The sequence below is a fragment of the Mus pahari genome, chromosome 4, assembly GCF_900095145.1.
Source record: "Mus pahari chromosome 4, PAHARI_EIJ_v1.1, whole genome shotgun sequence".
In the NCBI taxonomy this organism is placed as follows: Eukaryota; Metazoa; Chordata; class Mammalia; order Rodentia; family Muridae; genus Mus; species Mus pahari.
In genome coordinates this window covers 115,812,762-115,828,122 of record NC_034593.1, presented here as the reverse complement: position 1 = coordinate 115,828,122, position 15,361 = coordinate 115,812,762, and the positions used below count along the sequence as shown (strand labels likewise).

Below are 15,361 nucleotides of genomic sequence, written 5' to 3'. Positions count from 1 at the left end.
AGAGAGAGAGAGAGAGAGAGAGAGAGAGAGAGAGAGAGAGAGAGAGAGAGATCCATAGGATAACTTTGTTCAGAACTGAAACTGTTTGGGGAAGGTCCTGTGGAGCATGTACCACATATTACGATCTTAGTTAAGCAGACGGTAGGCCTCTTGTGTTTAAGTATAGAAGTTCTTGCTGTGAAGGTTTGAGTGTCAAGTAAGATAAGAAATCCTACTCAAGGCAGCCAGGGTTTGGTTGTCAAAACGAGAGAAAAGACTTTGAGGTTCCAGGCCTCTTTTGTGTTTCTGATGTTTGGACAGGAGACTGTCAACCAGAATAATTAGGACTGGTGCTCACCAAGAGACTTAACGCAGTCACTAATATGAAATGGGACCATTTCACATTGAACTGGTATCACTAAAATTCCCATTTGTGGGGTTGTGCTTTTTGTCTGTCTTGAAGCATCCTCAGTAGTGAGTGAGAGGGTGAGATGGGCCTAGGTTTCAGAGAAGCAAAACAAGGTTGAACAAATTGATTGCCTTCTCGGGTGCCACAGCTCCAAATGCTCTCTTCCACTTGAGCCCTGGTCTCAGTTTACAGGGAAAAGAATATTTCCTCCGTGCCTTTCTCTGATTCTTCATGCAGAGACAGTCACTCAAGTGCTTTACTTCCTGTGAGAAACCTTTCTTAATGCCTGACTACCCCAATTTACCTGTAGGGCAGAGTAGACTCAGGCCACCCCTGACAGATAGCTGCCTGCTATTATTCTTCAAGGCAGCCCCCAACAGCTTGGACCAGCCAGAGACAGCGAGGAAAAGTGTTTTAGCCGCGGAGGTACTTCATCATAACATGGGGAGCTCAACAGCCCTTTCTTTGACTGCCATTTCCTTAACTGAACTCTGACCTTTTCAGCCTCACTCCCTGGCGAGTTAAGGACCCTGATCCAGGAGGCAGAGGAAATGAAGTGGCCCTTCGTGCCTGAAAAGTGGCAGTATAAACAAGCCATGAGCCCAGAGGACAAAACAAACCTGCAAGATGTGATTGGCGCCGGACTGCAACAGTTACTGGTAGGGAGAGTCCCACCACCTGCCCCTCTGACATCCCCAAGTGAGGCATTTAGAGTCTAAGTGGTCTAACAGATTAAATTTCTCTGAAGTACAAGATAACTCCTGCTCTTACGGTCAGCTCGGCCGGATTGACTAATTAGGGGGAGACGGCTAGTTAAAAAGTGTCATTTTCCTGTAACCTCCTGTGTTAGAGAGATGAACCTAAGGTGAATGATGAAGAGTGGGTGGAGGGTACGGAATGAAACCTGTCGCCTTGAAGTAGTCCCATCATCTTGGCGAGCCTGACTTGCTTTGGTTCTACTGTGCCTCAAGACGTTTTTATTTTGAAATGACACTTTCTAGATGTTGGATAAATAATAGTAGTATAATAGTAGTAGTAGTAGTAGTAGTAGTAGTAGTAGTAATTATAATAGGCTTCGCCTGTCTCATTTGATTTCTAACCTATTGGTCCATGTCATGTTCATTCCCTGTGGGTCCTGTTCACTCTCTTAGCTCCTCATGACTAAGTCTGTTCTAGAAACATCAAGTCAAGGTCACAGATGTGCTTCTTTTTTACCTACAAAATAGAAAGAAACCAACTAAACCAGTGGTCCTCACCCTGTGCGTCTCGACCACCTTGGGGGCCACATAGCAGATACCCTACATATCAGATATTTACATTGCAATTCATAACAGTAGCACAATTATAGGTATGAAGTAGCAATGAAATAATTTTATGGTTGGGGATCCCCACAACCTGAGAAACTGTATTAAGGGTCGCAGCATTAGGAAGGTTGAGAACCACGGACCTAAACCGATGCCTCCACCATGCATGGGAAGGGTCATCAAGGAAAGCATAGAGGTTATTAAAAAAGAAAGGAAGCATGAAGCTGGGACATGTGGGAGGAGTTGTGGAGAAGAATGGGGAGATGAACATATGCTCAAAGTCTAATCCATGCATTAGTTTTCCAAACCCTATTTAAAAATATTACATTTTGTAAGAACAGCGTAAGAAGCCAGGTCAGGCTGGAGAGCCAGGCCTGTGTTCTAGGGGAGTACCATTTTCCTTTGTGGGAGTATTACTTTAAACAAAATTCATTTCTTTTTCTTTTATGTGTATAGATGTTTGCTTGCATGTATGTATGTGTGCCACATGCATGCCTAGTGCCTGTGGGGGTCAGAAGAGTGTTCGATCCCCTGGAACTGAAGTTAAGATGACCGTGAGACACCCTATGGGTGTCGGTAACAAAACCCAGGTCCTATATGAGAGCAGTGAGCACTCTTAGCCATCTCTTGAGCCTCGTGGTAATATTTTTTACCTTTAATTTCTCAGATGACCGTCAAGGAAATTTACTAACTCAAATGCATTTCTTCCCCTCTCATACAAGATCTATTTGTATGGAGATCAGGCATAAAAGCAATGACAAGAGCCCAGAAGTTTCACTTCGCTTACATGGTTTTATGTTTAGGGATTATTCCCAATGAATGGATAGTTTTTCTCTTGTTGAAGGAAAAACTCTCATGAAGATCCCTTAATCTATGAGCACACAAGAGCATCTTAGAGAATTCCTAGAAAGGGTAACATAGGTTCAATAGAATGGAGATTATTGGCAGAGGAAATCAAATCCTTGTAAAGCTAAGTGCTGACCTCTGGGCTTTGTTTGTTTGGTAGCCCAGGCTGGCCCTGAACGCTAGATCCTCCCTCCTCATTTTCCCACGATGGAGATTAAAGGCATGTGTCATCAAACCCATCTTCAGTGGGGGATTTTAAGAAGTGTAATGGCTATCAGGGTAAAAGTAGAATGAAATAATAACTAATAATTTGCTTATTGTGGAATTTGCATAGGCATCAGATCTTGCTTATCAAACTAACCCTGTAGTGAGTATTACCATGAGCATCTTCGCGGTCAGGGGACCAGAGAGGACTCCTCTGTTTTCTTTGGTCTTCTACCAGCAAGTTGATGGTGAAGCATGGGAAAGCCAAGGCTGTTAACTGTGAGGGCAATGACTATGAGCTGTCCACAGAACTCTTGGCAGCCATGGGAGCATTCAGCCTTTGAGCTTTCCAATATGGCAGCCACTAGCCACACACGGGTCCTAAAGAAATGAATCTGTAGTTTTGTCAACTTCTTATACATTTCTCTGTGCATAGGATGTCAACAGATATTGTGTTTGCCTATGGAAGTTAATATACCCAAGAACATCTCAGGCAAACACCGGAAATGTCAGGGTTGTCGTTGTCGTTCACTGGCTATTAATACATCCCTCTACAAGGCACAGGACTGTATTAGAATCATCCAGCTAATACGTGCTTAAAGAACTGGTTCTTACAGTAAGATCCCCACACACACAAACACACACACAACATGCATCATGTGGGGATTTGGGGATTCAAGTTCTTGACCCCCCAATCAAAATTCTTTACTGGATCAGGGGGCAGGATGCAGTTTCCCTCCCTGTATCCAAAGCCGATGGTGGCATCGGGGGGGGGGGAGCGGAAGCTGCGGGGATTAAAGTTCCAGGCTCTGGATTTGGATTTGCCATGGTGAGTTAGGAGGAAAACTGTTCGGGGTTGTCCAAACCATTTCAAGAGTACACATATCCTTCCTTCTGCTGTACTCTGTAATCCATAGAACTCTATACGTTATACCTATTCCCAGCGGTGGAAAGAGACGAAGCAAGAATAGGAGTTTGTTCCCTTCGCAAGGTCACTCAGTGGCAGTCCTAAGAATCCGCCCACGGGGCCACCTCTAGACCTTAATGCCACCTTTAGACCTTAATGCATTTAATCTGGGGGCTTTCTGAACTCTGAGCATCGTTTTTTCTTTAGCTTCCCCCAGCAAGCTATAAAGGAAGCCACCACACCTCCTCAGCGGTGTAGAATGCTTTCCTGGTGTGCCAGACCCCAAGTGCCCATTGCTCCACCACTCTGCTTCGGCATAGAGAGGACCATAGCTCTCCATGGGCCGTGCTCTCTATCGCTTTCCGCTTTTGAGACTACGGCTTGCTAGGAGCAGCTCCACCAAACCCTGTGGCTTGTTTGGGTCCAGTATGTTATCCATGTCAGGGTCGCAGTTTGAAGGAGCTGAGTGCTCCTTTTTTAATAACAACCATTGAACCTTCAGACTCTGCTCTCACAGGAAACGTAGTTAAACTTCTCACTCTGCCTTTTTTTTCCCCCATTATCATTTCTTCTTACATTTCCTATATAATAAAAATCTTCCTCTCCAGTCTCCATAAGAAGCATTTTGCTTAGAGTGTAAACATTTTGTCTGTCCATTTATTCTACAACCAAGAGAACCAAGTGAAATATAAAATGCTAGAGAGAAAAAAAAAAAAAAGTAAGATGCAGGTGGTGGCTCTTCTGCCATTTCTGAACTGGTAAAACTAAGGGTCCTTTAGCTTGGTGCTCACTACACCCCCATGTCATCAACAATATTTTGTGTATCTTGTGCTCTGCTCTCTGGACACCGCCAACCCTGCCCCTCCCTCCTCACCCTTTCTTCCCCCCCCCCCCAGTCTCCAATCCTTTCCCCTTTGGTGTGTGGCCACCGACAGAAATTTATGACAGGGGCCAGCCTCCTTTGCAGTCCACACAAAGCTCGCTCACTTGAGAGACTTTGTCAGCGCTCTCCCAGAAGAAACACCTGCAGGAAGCTCTGAGAAACCTGGAGAGATGGGAGATTAATGTGGTTGTAATAGCCGGGCAGGGGTTTGGGTATTATACCCTCTCCCCAGGTAGGTGGGTCTTTTCTGAGATGATACCAATTATTTATAGCTGAAACATCTGTTGATAACTGCAGCTGCCCTTGTAAAACAAAGGATATCATGGGGTCACAGGCTACAAGGACCTAAAACCCTACCTCATGCTAGCTTTGGTCTATTGAGTGCCACCCCCAAGTCCATGGGTTACCGTCATCTTTAATGTCTCATCGTGCCATGGCAAACACTTTGTAAACACCGCGCTGCCCTGCCCTGTGGGCTTTGAAGCATTATTTCATCTTCATTGGTAATTTATATCCCAGCGCCGTTGTGCTGTGGGAAAGAGAGGGGGAGCCCTTTTTGTCTTCCATTTAATTGTATATTGCCTGACACTTTGACCTGTATTATTAGTATCAGTCAGAAAAAAGGATTTTCTCTCCCTCTTATTTAAAAATGAAATTTCAAGGGAAAGCCAGCACTCCTTTGGCTCTTTTCACTCACAACAATGTTTACACTCCAAGAGGAGAAGATGAAAAGCGAGAGCAACTCTTTTTCAAGTGCCCGAGCAGGCCAGTGCAAGTTCTGAAAGAGAACAGTACGGCCCTTACAGATATCATTCAGGGAAACCTTTGATGGAGTTTTCAAAACCCAGTGAAGGCATTTGGCTCTAGCTTCTGTGGGGCTCTGCTCTGGTTGCAGCACGGACTAGGAAAGCCTGTCTTCCCCTGAAGCACGGGAGGGAGACGGGTCCCAGCTGCTGTGTAGACGCCTCTTTGGCGGTATGTTACCAGTAGCCTTCATTTTTCTAAAAGTAACAATTGCTACTTAATCAAAGAGGAATCTGGAAATCAAGCTTTTTTTTTTTTTAAAAAGGAGAGGGAGAGAGGGCTGGATTTTGCATGTCTATGGCAGTTGGGAACAGAGTTGATTGCTCGACCCTGACTTGGCAGTTCCCTGCCTTGAGTGGGAGTCCAGTTGGTGGTACTAGACAGGAAAAACCCACTTGTCTCAGACAAGTGGAACCTGCCCTTAGTCACGTCTGTCTTTAGTGTGGCTCCCCATGCAGGAGGTAGGCTTGAAGCTCATGGTTTGACACAAAATTACAGTTGGAGAAGATAAAGCTGGCTAAGGGTAGATTCTTTTTTTCCCCTATTTATTTTTGTGCTCCAATATGGGTAGTCTATAGTATTTTGCTGCAGAAAAATAAATTTTTGGAACATTTATGCTGTGTAGGAGTGATTTCAAAAGACTTCCCCTCCCAGCCAAAAAAAAAAAAAAAAAGTTTAATTTTTTTTCCTAATGTTTATTTTGAATTAGAAAAAAAAAATATCTCTGGATAGTACATTTAACATCCAGAATATTTTTCCAAGATATCCTTGATGTTCTTTCTTGAGGTAACCTTAGCGCCTTTAACTTGTGATCTGTAATTTGTAATGACTTGAAGTACTGAAGGAACAAGCGTTAAAGCATAGAGATGAATAAATCTGAGTTAGTCATTTCGAGACCATAGGGAAATATTTATATAATGTCAGCTGTGGGTTAGTCAAGGTGGCTCGGGGGATCGGGGTCAAGGTTCTTGTCACTGTACCATGAGTTTGAGTTCCTTTCCTAGAACCTAGTGGAAGGTGATACCCAGCTCCTGAAAGTTGTCCTCTGATCTCCATGTACCTAACGTGGCAGCCACATGCTGAAAACCCTACACACACACACACACACACACACACACACACACACACACACACACACACACAAATATGTGTAAAACAATCTGTTATAACCAACTCAAGCCAAGGAGGATGGAGGTGGATATTTAGAAATGAGGTGGGTAAGACAATGTAAGGCACAGTCAACAGCTTAAAAAGGGCTAGATACCACCGGTGGGAACAAGAGATCCTCGCCCATAAATGCACTCATGGTTAAAGATATTCTTAAAACTAACTTAACTTGTTTGTTCCTGTCACCAGCTTTCCTACTAGAGGGTAACAGAGTATTGTCCGTTCAGCAATGATTTTCCCAAACTAGCTTTCCAACTTCAACTATGTGGCTTGGGCTTTACCAATGCAAACCTTTTTCATTTGTACAGGGGGGATACATGGCAATAAACTACAACTTTGCCACCTTCTCTACCAAACCTCAGAGTGTCACCACATGCTGGACACTTGGTATCAAACACTGAAAGGTGACAGCATGGGGCTGGAGAGATGGTTCAGCGGTTAAGAGCGCTGGCTGCTCTTCTGGAGGACCCGGAAACTCTGGGCACTCACATGGCCACACTCACACCTATCTGGAACTGCCGTTCCAAGGTCCTGTCGCCCTTGCCCGAAGCATGCAGGTTAAGAGGGTTACTGCCCCTTACCAAATACCTAATCTGTAAAAGGACCAATAGATAGTCTTCTAATTGTCACACTAGTTTCATTAATCTCTTTTACGGTTAAGAAAATGAACACTCAGACATTTCATAACACAGCCAAGACTATGGCTTGCCCTCACCATATGAACATCTCTGCTCTTTCCATTCATGGCCTATTGGAGACCCAGGCTGCCCTTCTAGATGCTGAGGTACCAAAGGCTGGAAGTAGCCATTACCAAGAGCCTCCCATGCCACACACCCTCCCCGACTCAGACCCTCACGGTCATCTCCATGATCTGAAAATGAAATGGTAGACTCCAAAAGAACCTGCTCCAGTCAAGTGATATGTCCAAGATTTCAGCAGATGTTAAATATGGATAGGTCTGATCGGGAGGGCACACATCTCAGAAGTAGAGTTAGATGTGGGGTTGATGCTGGCTGGGCTTTATAGGATGCAGAAGGCCCTGGGTCTAACCCTCAAATCTTCAAAATTTCAACAAAACAAAAGAACATGCATAGAAGAATACACAATATCCATACTAGTAGTCAGAGTTCAGTAGAGTAACAGAACTTATTTAACAGAAATCTAAACATGTGTGTATGTGTGTATACACACACATATGCTTCTTCTACACACAAGTGTGTGTGGTATTTATGGGATTTATTATTAGAATGACTTATAAGCTGTGGTCTAACTAGTCTAATAATGGATACCTATGAACATAAGGTCCAAGACTCCAGTAGATGTTCAGTGCTTGAGGCTGGATGTCTCAGCTGGTCTTCAGTGTATGCTGGAATCTGGAAGAAATGGGCTCTAATATCATTAAAGGAATGGATTTGCTGTTGTGTTTTATAAAAATAAGCCGGGATATGTTTGGTAGAACACAGTATGGTGAGTTGTGGGGGTGCCTCAATGGGCCCAAGCTGAGGCATCCTTTCCCTCTGAGGTACCTGCCATACAAGGGGTTTAGTATAGAATAGAGTTTATTTAGGGCATGGGAAGGGGAGTTGAGAAGGGAGTAGAGGAAAGGGGCGAGAGAGAGAGAGAGAGAGAGAGAGAGAGAGGGAGAGAGAGAGAGGGGGGAAGGAGGAGGGGAGGAGGAAGAAGAGGAGGAGGGAGAGGGGAGGGGCCAGCCAGGATCACGTAGAGATAGAGGGGGGAGGGGAAGGGTAGAGAGAGATAAAGGGGTCAGGGAGAGGGGAGAGGGAGAGGGGAGAGGGAGAGAGGACAGGGACAGAGAGAGTAAAAGAGTGAGAAGGAGCCAAACAGCCCTCTTTATAGCAAGCCAGTCCTACTTGTCTGTTGCCAGGTAACTGTTGGGCAGAGCTTAGAAGGAATGCCAATACTTGCTAGCAAGACTAGAGCAAGTAAGCAAAGGACAAAAGCGTCCTTCTTCCATGTCCTCACATAGGCTTCCTGCAGAAAGCATGGCCCAACTCAAAAGATCTGGATTAAGGGTATGTCTTTTCATCTCAAAGATCCAGATGAAAGGTGTGTCTTCGCTCGCACCTGGAAGTGGAGCTTCCCTCTTCAAAATAAGCAAAAGTGCCTCACAGGCATGCCACTCCATGTTTGGGTTTTAGTTAATTCCAGATGTAGTGGAGGTGCTAAGCACGAATAGCCATCATCATAGCATGTGCTAGCCAGTTGCATGTGGGTGGCAAGCCCCATGATAGGTTCCCAGCCTCAAGCACGAAGGTCTTGGCATGACTTCCTAGTCAAAGGGCACTGGAGACAGAACTGTGTGTTTCCTTGACTTCTTGGGCCTCTTCTAGACATCCCAGACTCATAAGCCTTCTCTGCTCGGCTTCCAGATAGAGTCCTCGTCTAGACTGCACTGAACGGAACTGCCAGCCACTCAGTAGCACGCTGGAAACTTTGGTCATTTTCCACTCTCATGCCTGCCAGTAGCTTTTGCTTATAAATATCTTTCAAATTCGCTTCTACCACGATCGTTATCAAAGTCTGCTCTGTGCTGTTGTAATACAGTGGATTCCCTGAAACTGGATAATTCATAAAGAACTGGGAATCTATTTGTCTCATAGTGCTGGAGGCTGGGATGTCCAAGGGCGAAGCATCTAGACAGTGTCTTCATGCTGTTACCTCTCGGCAAACGTGACAGCGTAAGAGAGGTTGGGAATGAGAAGGCAAATCTACTCTCATTATAACTAATTCATTGCCACAGGGATGATCAAGTCCTCTTGGCCCAGTCACTTCCCATTAGGCCCCATGTTCAGACACCGCCACACTGATAGCCATCACACACATAATTCAAGGGAATCGTTCCAACTCTAGCACCTCCTTGCCCAAGCTTCACTCATACCTTGACAGAGTCCCCGCCACTGCTTCCTGAATTGTCCCTTATGTCTCCAGCTGCACATCCCATTCTTTCCCATGAAGAGAGCAATGTGCAGGCTAAAAAACCTGGTTGCACCACCTCATTCTACCTAGGGACCACCCAGCAGTACAACAAGGCCTGCAGCCCACCAGCTGCAGGCCTCACCTCTGCCATGGCTGCCCACAGGAATCCTTTCATCCCACATTCTTACAGTGGTTATTCCATTCTCGCAACACTCTCTGCCTTCGAGGCACATCCATATATGCCTTGTGTGTCATCCTCGAGTTTATTCATCACCGAAGCTGTTTCTCACTTTCGTGATTGGATGAACACTCTCCGGTCACATAGTCTACTACAGTACCACTGTATGCTTACATTTGTTAGAGGAGCTTCTTTTATTGTTATCTCTCTCTCCTACTGACAATCAGCTCAATGACAACAGGGGCCCTGCTTGTCATGCCTTGCTTCTCCTGACATTTACATCTCTGATATTTTCACAATAAATGCCGTTGGTTCTCTTCTTCCATCCTGTGCAGTCTATAGATAAAACTCTCAGACTTGGTAGCAGGCACCTTCAACCTCTGAGCCATCATGAATATAAACATTGCATAAATGAATGAGTGAACAAATGAATGAATGAATGTATGAATAAAAAGAAATGTATATGACACATGATATTCATATGGAAGATATTTGACATGCATGTATGTGCCATACAAATGAGGTTGTCTTGTGTCGCCTCCACACAATTGCCTGGGAATAATAGCAACATCTCTCCTCAGAAATGGAAAGTATTTGAATAAATGCTTTCTTTGCAGGCTTCCTGACATGGATGAAATAACTGAAGAAGGTACTCGTGTTTGCTGTGTGTATTATAAATTGAAATGGGGGAGGGGAGTTTGTGTGTGTGCATGGGAATACACGAGACAAATCTTCTAAAGACGTGCACGTGGACATTTCATCTACGTGGTGGGGTTCCTGGTTACTTCTATCCCCTTGATTCTCCGCAGCAAGCATCTCTTCCTTTAGTAAAAGATGGAAAGAAAAAAAGGGAGAGTGGGGGATGGGGACTTGTTAACCTGGGATCCTTAACTCCAGGTAGGCTCAAATATATGTAAGCACACTTCTCCCATTTATTTAGCAGTTGCAGAAAATGCTGAGCTGGGCATTATCCTACCAATGGAGACACTAAGACCCCAACTGACTCTGGCAATGCCTCTTGTCACCAAATAAAATAAGAATTCTGAGCACAGCATTTTAATTTCATCCCCTGTGTACCTTCAGAGATCGTTGTGCATCCACAGGGACTCACACATACTCTTGTGAACAAATACAGGTGTGGAACACTTTTATCAGTCATTTCCTTATCAAGAAAGTGGTTGGGGGTGGAGAGATGTCTCAGTGATTAAGAGCACTGACTGCTCTTCCAGAGGCCCTGAGTTCAGTTCCCAGCAATCACGTGGTGGCTCACAACCATCTGTAATGGGATCTGATGCCCTCTTTTGTTGTGTCTGAAGACAGCTACAGATGTACTCATATACATTAAATAAATAATTCTAAAAAGAAAAGAAGTGAGTTGGAGACCCTCTAGTTTAAGTCCGTTGTTGGATCACTGAAAAAAGTAAAACACAGAAAGATTAAATGCACGCATTTTCACCACAGGGCAGCAGGCTTCCTACCTGCGCTGGGCAGAGTTGTTGTTGGGCCTGGGACCGGTTATTGTTGTTGTCATTGTTTTGTTTTGTTTTGAATGTACTCCAGTTCTCTCTGCTGATAGTAACAAGGCCTTCTGTCTTTCTGGTTTTGGAACAGAATTAATTTTAAAAGAAATTTATAAAAGCTAACCGCCAGCCTTTAAAGCCTTAATTTCTGGGCCGATGAGATGGTTCATCCTATAAAAAAAGGCTCTTGGGGACAAACCTGATGACCTGACTTTTTGATCCAGACTCCCACAAGTTGCCCTCTGACCTCCACGTATGTGAAGTAGCACGTGCTTGCCATTGTGTTCTCTCTACATAGGCATAGTGGTATATGCTTACCATGCACACACACACACACACACACACACACACACACACACACACACACACAATAATAATAATAATAATAATAAATTAAATTTAAATTTTTGACACTTAATTTTTTTTCTACTGAATATTCTAGTTCTTGCTGTGAAAAGAAGTCAGAGGAGAACTAAGTGTTATTTAATAAGTGAAAAGGAGCTACCAAGGGAATGGGACTATGAAAGAGAAGTAGCAGTCTGAAGGTCTATGTATTTTCAGAACTAAAAAAAAAAAAAAGAGTATGACGAAATCCACTGAGGATTTAAAGCCTACTCTAAAACTCTGCCAAGGGGTGGGGGGGTGGGCTTTTAATAAAGTGCTCTCAAGTTTCAATGGAAGGTAAATTAAAATGGTGTAGCTTGTCTTTAATATTCTACCAGCGAAACTCTGGTTGCCACAGCATCAGGCATGCAAGTTATCCCTTTGATGAGGAGAGCTCACCCTACAGTGTGAATTTCATGTCCTCTAATGAGGGCAGAAACTGAGCCAAGTCCTGGAAGGATTGATGCAGCCCAGACGTGTGGGCAGAGCAGCACAGTGCTAAGTGCTAGCAGAAAATGAGCAAGGTCCAGTGTCGCACAAAGAAGCGACCTTCTGAAAATACATCATCCTGGGAGTGTGTCCACCCACCCTTGAAGGCAAGCCAAGCAATGCTACCTCTCAAAGTCGCTGTGGTGAGGAGCTTTTATGAGGAGCTTAAGCAATAATATCATCTCCATTGATCTAGCATGTTTATGCAAGGTAAAGCAAATGAAAATGTCACCTTTGTGCATCGACATGTCAAACACACTGGATTTCATATGACCGAGCTGACAGCCTTTATGACATATTTTCCTGGTGCAGAGTGGGACTTCTTAGCTCCATTTTGCAGATGAGGTGAGGCATTTGGCTTCATGAGCTAGAAAGGTGCTCCAAGCAAAATGTCAAATGCACTTAAGATGGAAATGCATCCTAGTGCTCCCTTGGTGCCCTGTCCCTGCATCCCCACCCATCATGCCCTATTACCTGCCTGCTCGTAGAGCAAGCTTGCCCACACACAGAGGAAAACAAATGTTCCCTTTTTTTTTTTTTTTTTTTTTGGAAGTTTATACAGAATAACAGGGATTTTCGTACTTTTTATTTCTCATCCTATGAGTATAAATTTATTTCTCTCTCCTTACCATCCTATACCCCCGGTGTGTGTGTGTGTGTGTGTGTGTGTGTGTGTGTGTGTGTGTGTGTATGAGTGCACACGTGTGTGTGTGCATGCATGTGTGTACCTGTGCATGTGTGTGTGGGAGGTTGGTTTGTGTTTCGAGGTGAAATCTCACCTTATTACCTACAAATCATGGAATTCTAGGCTTGCATTGCTGTGTCATGTCCATCAGTAAAAAGTTTTGAATAAGCACCATGATGAAATCTCCAATTATATATTTATAATATGTACATTTTGAGAAAAAAATGCCCTATATCATACACACAGTGGCTTTTTAAACTTGTGATCCTCCTGCCTCTCAGATACGGCTTACTTATTTAATTGAGTGCCTGCCTTGTTTGTTTTGTTATGTAGATTTCTATAAGCTACAAAGTGAAAGCTGAGGCAAAGACTAAACCACAATCTAAAAACAACTGTTATGGTTGTATTACTGACATAAGCATCTTTTTGTTCATGTCAACATTGTGGCTGGCAATATTTCATTACAAAAATCTTGATTAGCGCTCTACTTGGAACCTGTGGCCAGGACAATTTATTTTAGTGTGTGCTTGACTTTAATTGCTGTCACTATTGAAAAATTACATCCACAGAGAGGTAGAGCCTGCTACGCTCAGCTACGCTCAATCCACCCAGCAGTAGAGAGGCATAGACTGGCACCACCGTAGACACTGGAAGAACAGCCGCAGTAAGGGAAGGCATAAGCAGTTCTGTTGTTGTATACCTACTGCCGTGCTCGCGCGCACTTGAGGTAACAGTGACAAAGGCGGCCTGGATATTTGACGGTAGAGTGGGCCTGGGACTTTTGACTAGGAACACTTGAATCTGGCACTGCCTGCCTGGAGGACACTTCCTTCACCTGTGAACACAGCAACAACAGAAGCATTCTGCAGGGTTTTTTGTTTTTGTTTTTGTTTTTTTAAGATTAAACAAGTGGCTAGCAAGCACCCCACATTCAAGGAATGAAATCACCACTAGTTGACTGACAAGCAGACAAAGCTTGGAGCGAAATAGAATTTTCTTTATTTTTTCATCTGTACACCTATGGGTGTTTTGTCTGCATGTGTGTCTGGGTACCATGTGCATGCAGGGCCTGCAGAGCACCAGAAGGTGTCAGAGTCCCTGGAACGAGGGTTACATACTCTAGCATGGGTGCTGGGAATTAATCACTGCTCTAGAAGAGCCACCAGCGCTCTCATCTACTGAGCCTCTCTCCAGCCCCCTAGATAGGGCTTTTGTAGTCAAGAGGCGAGACATACAGAGGCAACTATCAGAGCAGCCAATCCTCCTATAGAATAATACTGTAAGGGGTGAAAATATATCTGTGACGTCCATGTGACATCACAATGATCGAGTTGAGCATGCAGACCATCTTCTAAAGACTCCAAGCCACTGATCACTCAGGATCGTGTCTGTGAACCTGACAGCGTGAGGCTCTGGTCCTCTCAGTCAGTACCATTCCTTTTTTTCCACAGATCAGGCTGGTCTCCAACTTACAGAGATCTACCTGCCTCTGCTCCCTAGTACTGGGATTAAAGGTGTGTGCCACCATCAGCCTGTCTATCATTATTGTTGTTGTTGTTGTTGTTGTTGTTATAAGCATGTATCACTAATGTAGTAACCTATCTATGAGAGAACCCCAGGTGGCAAGACTCCCGCTGGCGGACTGACTCTTCCAGAGCAGCGTACTAACAGACGCTAAGCTAGCTGAGTCTGTTTGATGCAGTGTGGAAGTGAGGAAGGAAAGAGAATGAGATGAGATGACTCTTGAATTTGGCACTACTGAAAGACCATGAAAAAGAAACCAGAAGGTCCCTTCTCTATAGCCATTAGGCACCTTGCTGTCAAAAGGGCAAGTTTGTTTCAGTATATTTTGTTACAAAACTAAAGACTTAGTACTGGGTAATATATGAAAAATAAAGGTTCTCAGGACCCAAAGTCAAGGCATTGGATGCAAAAGCCTTTTTGATAGTGAAGACTTGGTGTAGAGTCCCAGGTTGACATAAATCAAGATCATCAAAGACAAAGAGGTTGTGGGCAAGTGAGTCAGTGTGCCAGATAAGTCATCAGTGTGGTTATTGAACTGGCCAAAATTTATATCTGAATTCAAGACACCTAGGGTCCAGAGTCAAACAAGCAGGTGGCTCAGCAGTCCCCAGAAGACACAGGTGGTGACAGGGCTGCCTATTTTGACATGCTGTTTTTTCCCTAGAGTCCCACCAAGGTATTTTATATTGTTTGTGACTATTTTGAAAGTTGTTGTTTCCCCAATTTCTTTCTCAGCCTGTTTATCCTTTGTGTAGAGAAAGGTCACTGATTTGTTTGAGTTAATTTTATGTCCAGTTACTTCTCTGAAGTTGTTTATCAGGTTTAGGAGTTCTCTGGTGGGATTTTTGGGGTCACTTATATATATTGTCATATCATCTGCAAATAGTGATTTTTTTTTTAAAAAAGGTGTTATTTATTTATTATGTGTAAGTACACTGTAACTGTCTTCAGACACTCCAGAAGAGGGTGTCAGATCTCATGACAGATGGTTGTGAGCCACCATGTGGTTGCTGGGAATTGAACTCAGGACCTTTGGAAGAGCAGTCAGTGTTCTTAACCTCTGAGCCATCTCTCCAGCCTCCAAATAGTGATATTTTAACTTCTTCCTTTCCAATTTGTATTTCTTTGATCTCCTTTTGTT

General features: G+C 44.0%; 1 protein-coding gene across 1 annotated transcript in view; it reads left to right on the top strand.

The window, feature by feature from the left end:
* The window catches only part of Alpk1 (alpha kinase 1), a 102,517-nt gene that overhangs the window by 50,140 nt on the left and 37,016 nt on the right, over positions 1-15,361 (top strand). Inside the window, exon 3 of the mRNA XM_021196720.2 lies at positions 893-1,047. Coding sequence (XP_021052379.1) covers positions 893-1,047 — 155 coding nt within the window. The remainder of the gene's footprint in view (positions 1-892; positions 1,048-15,361) is intronic.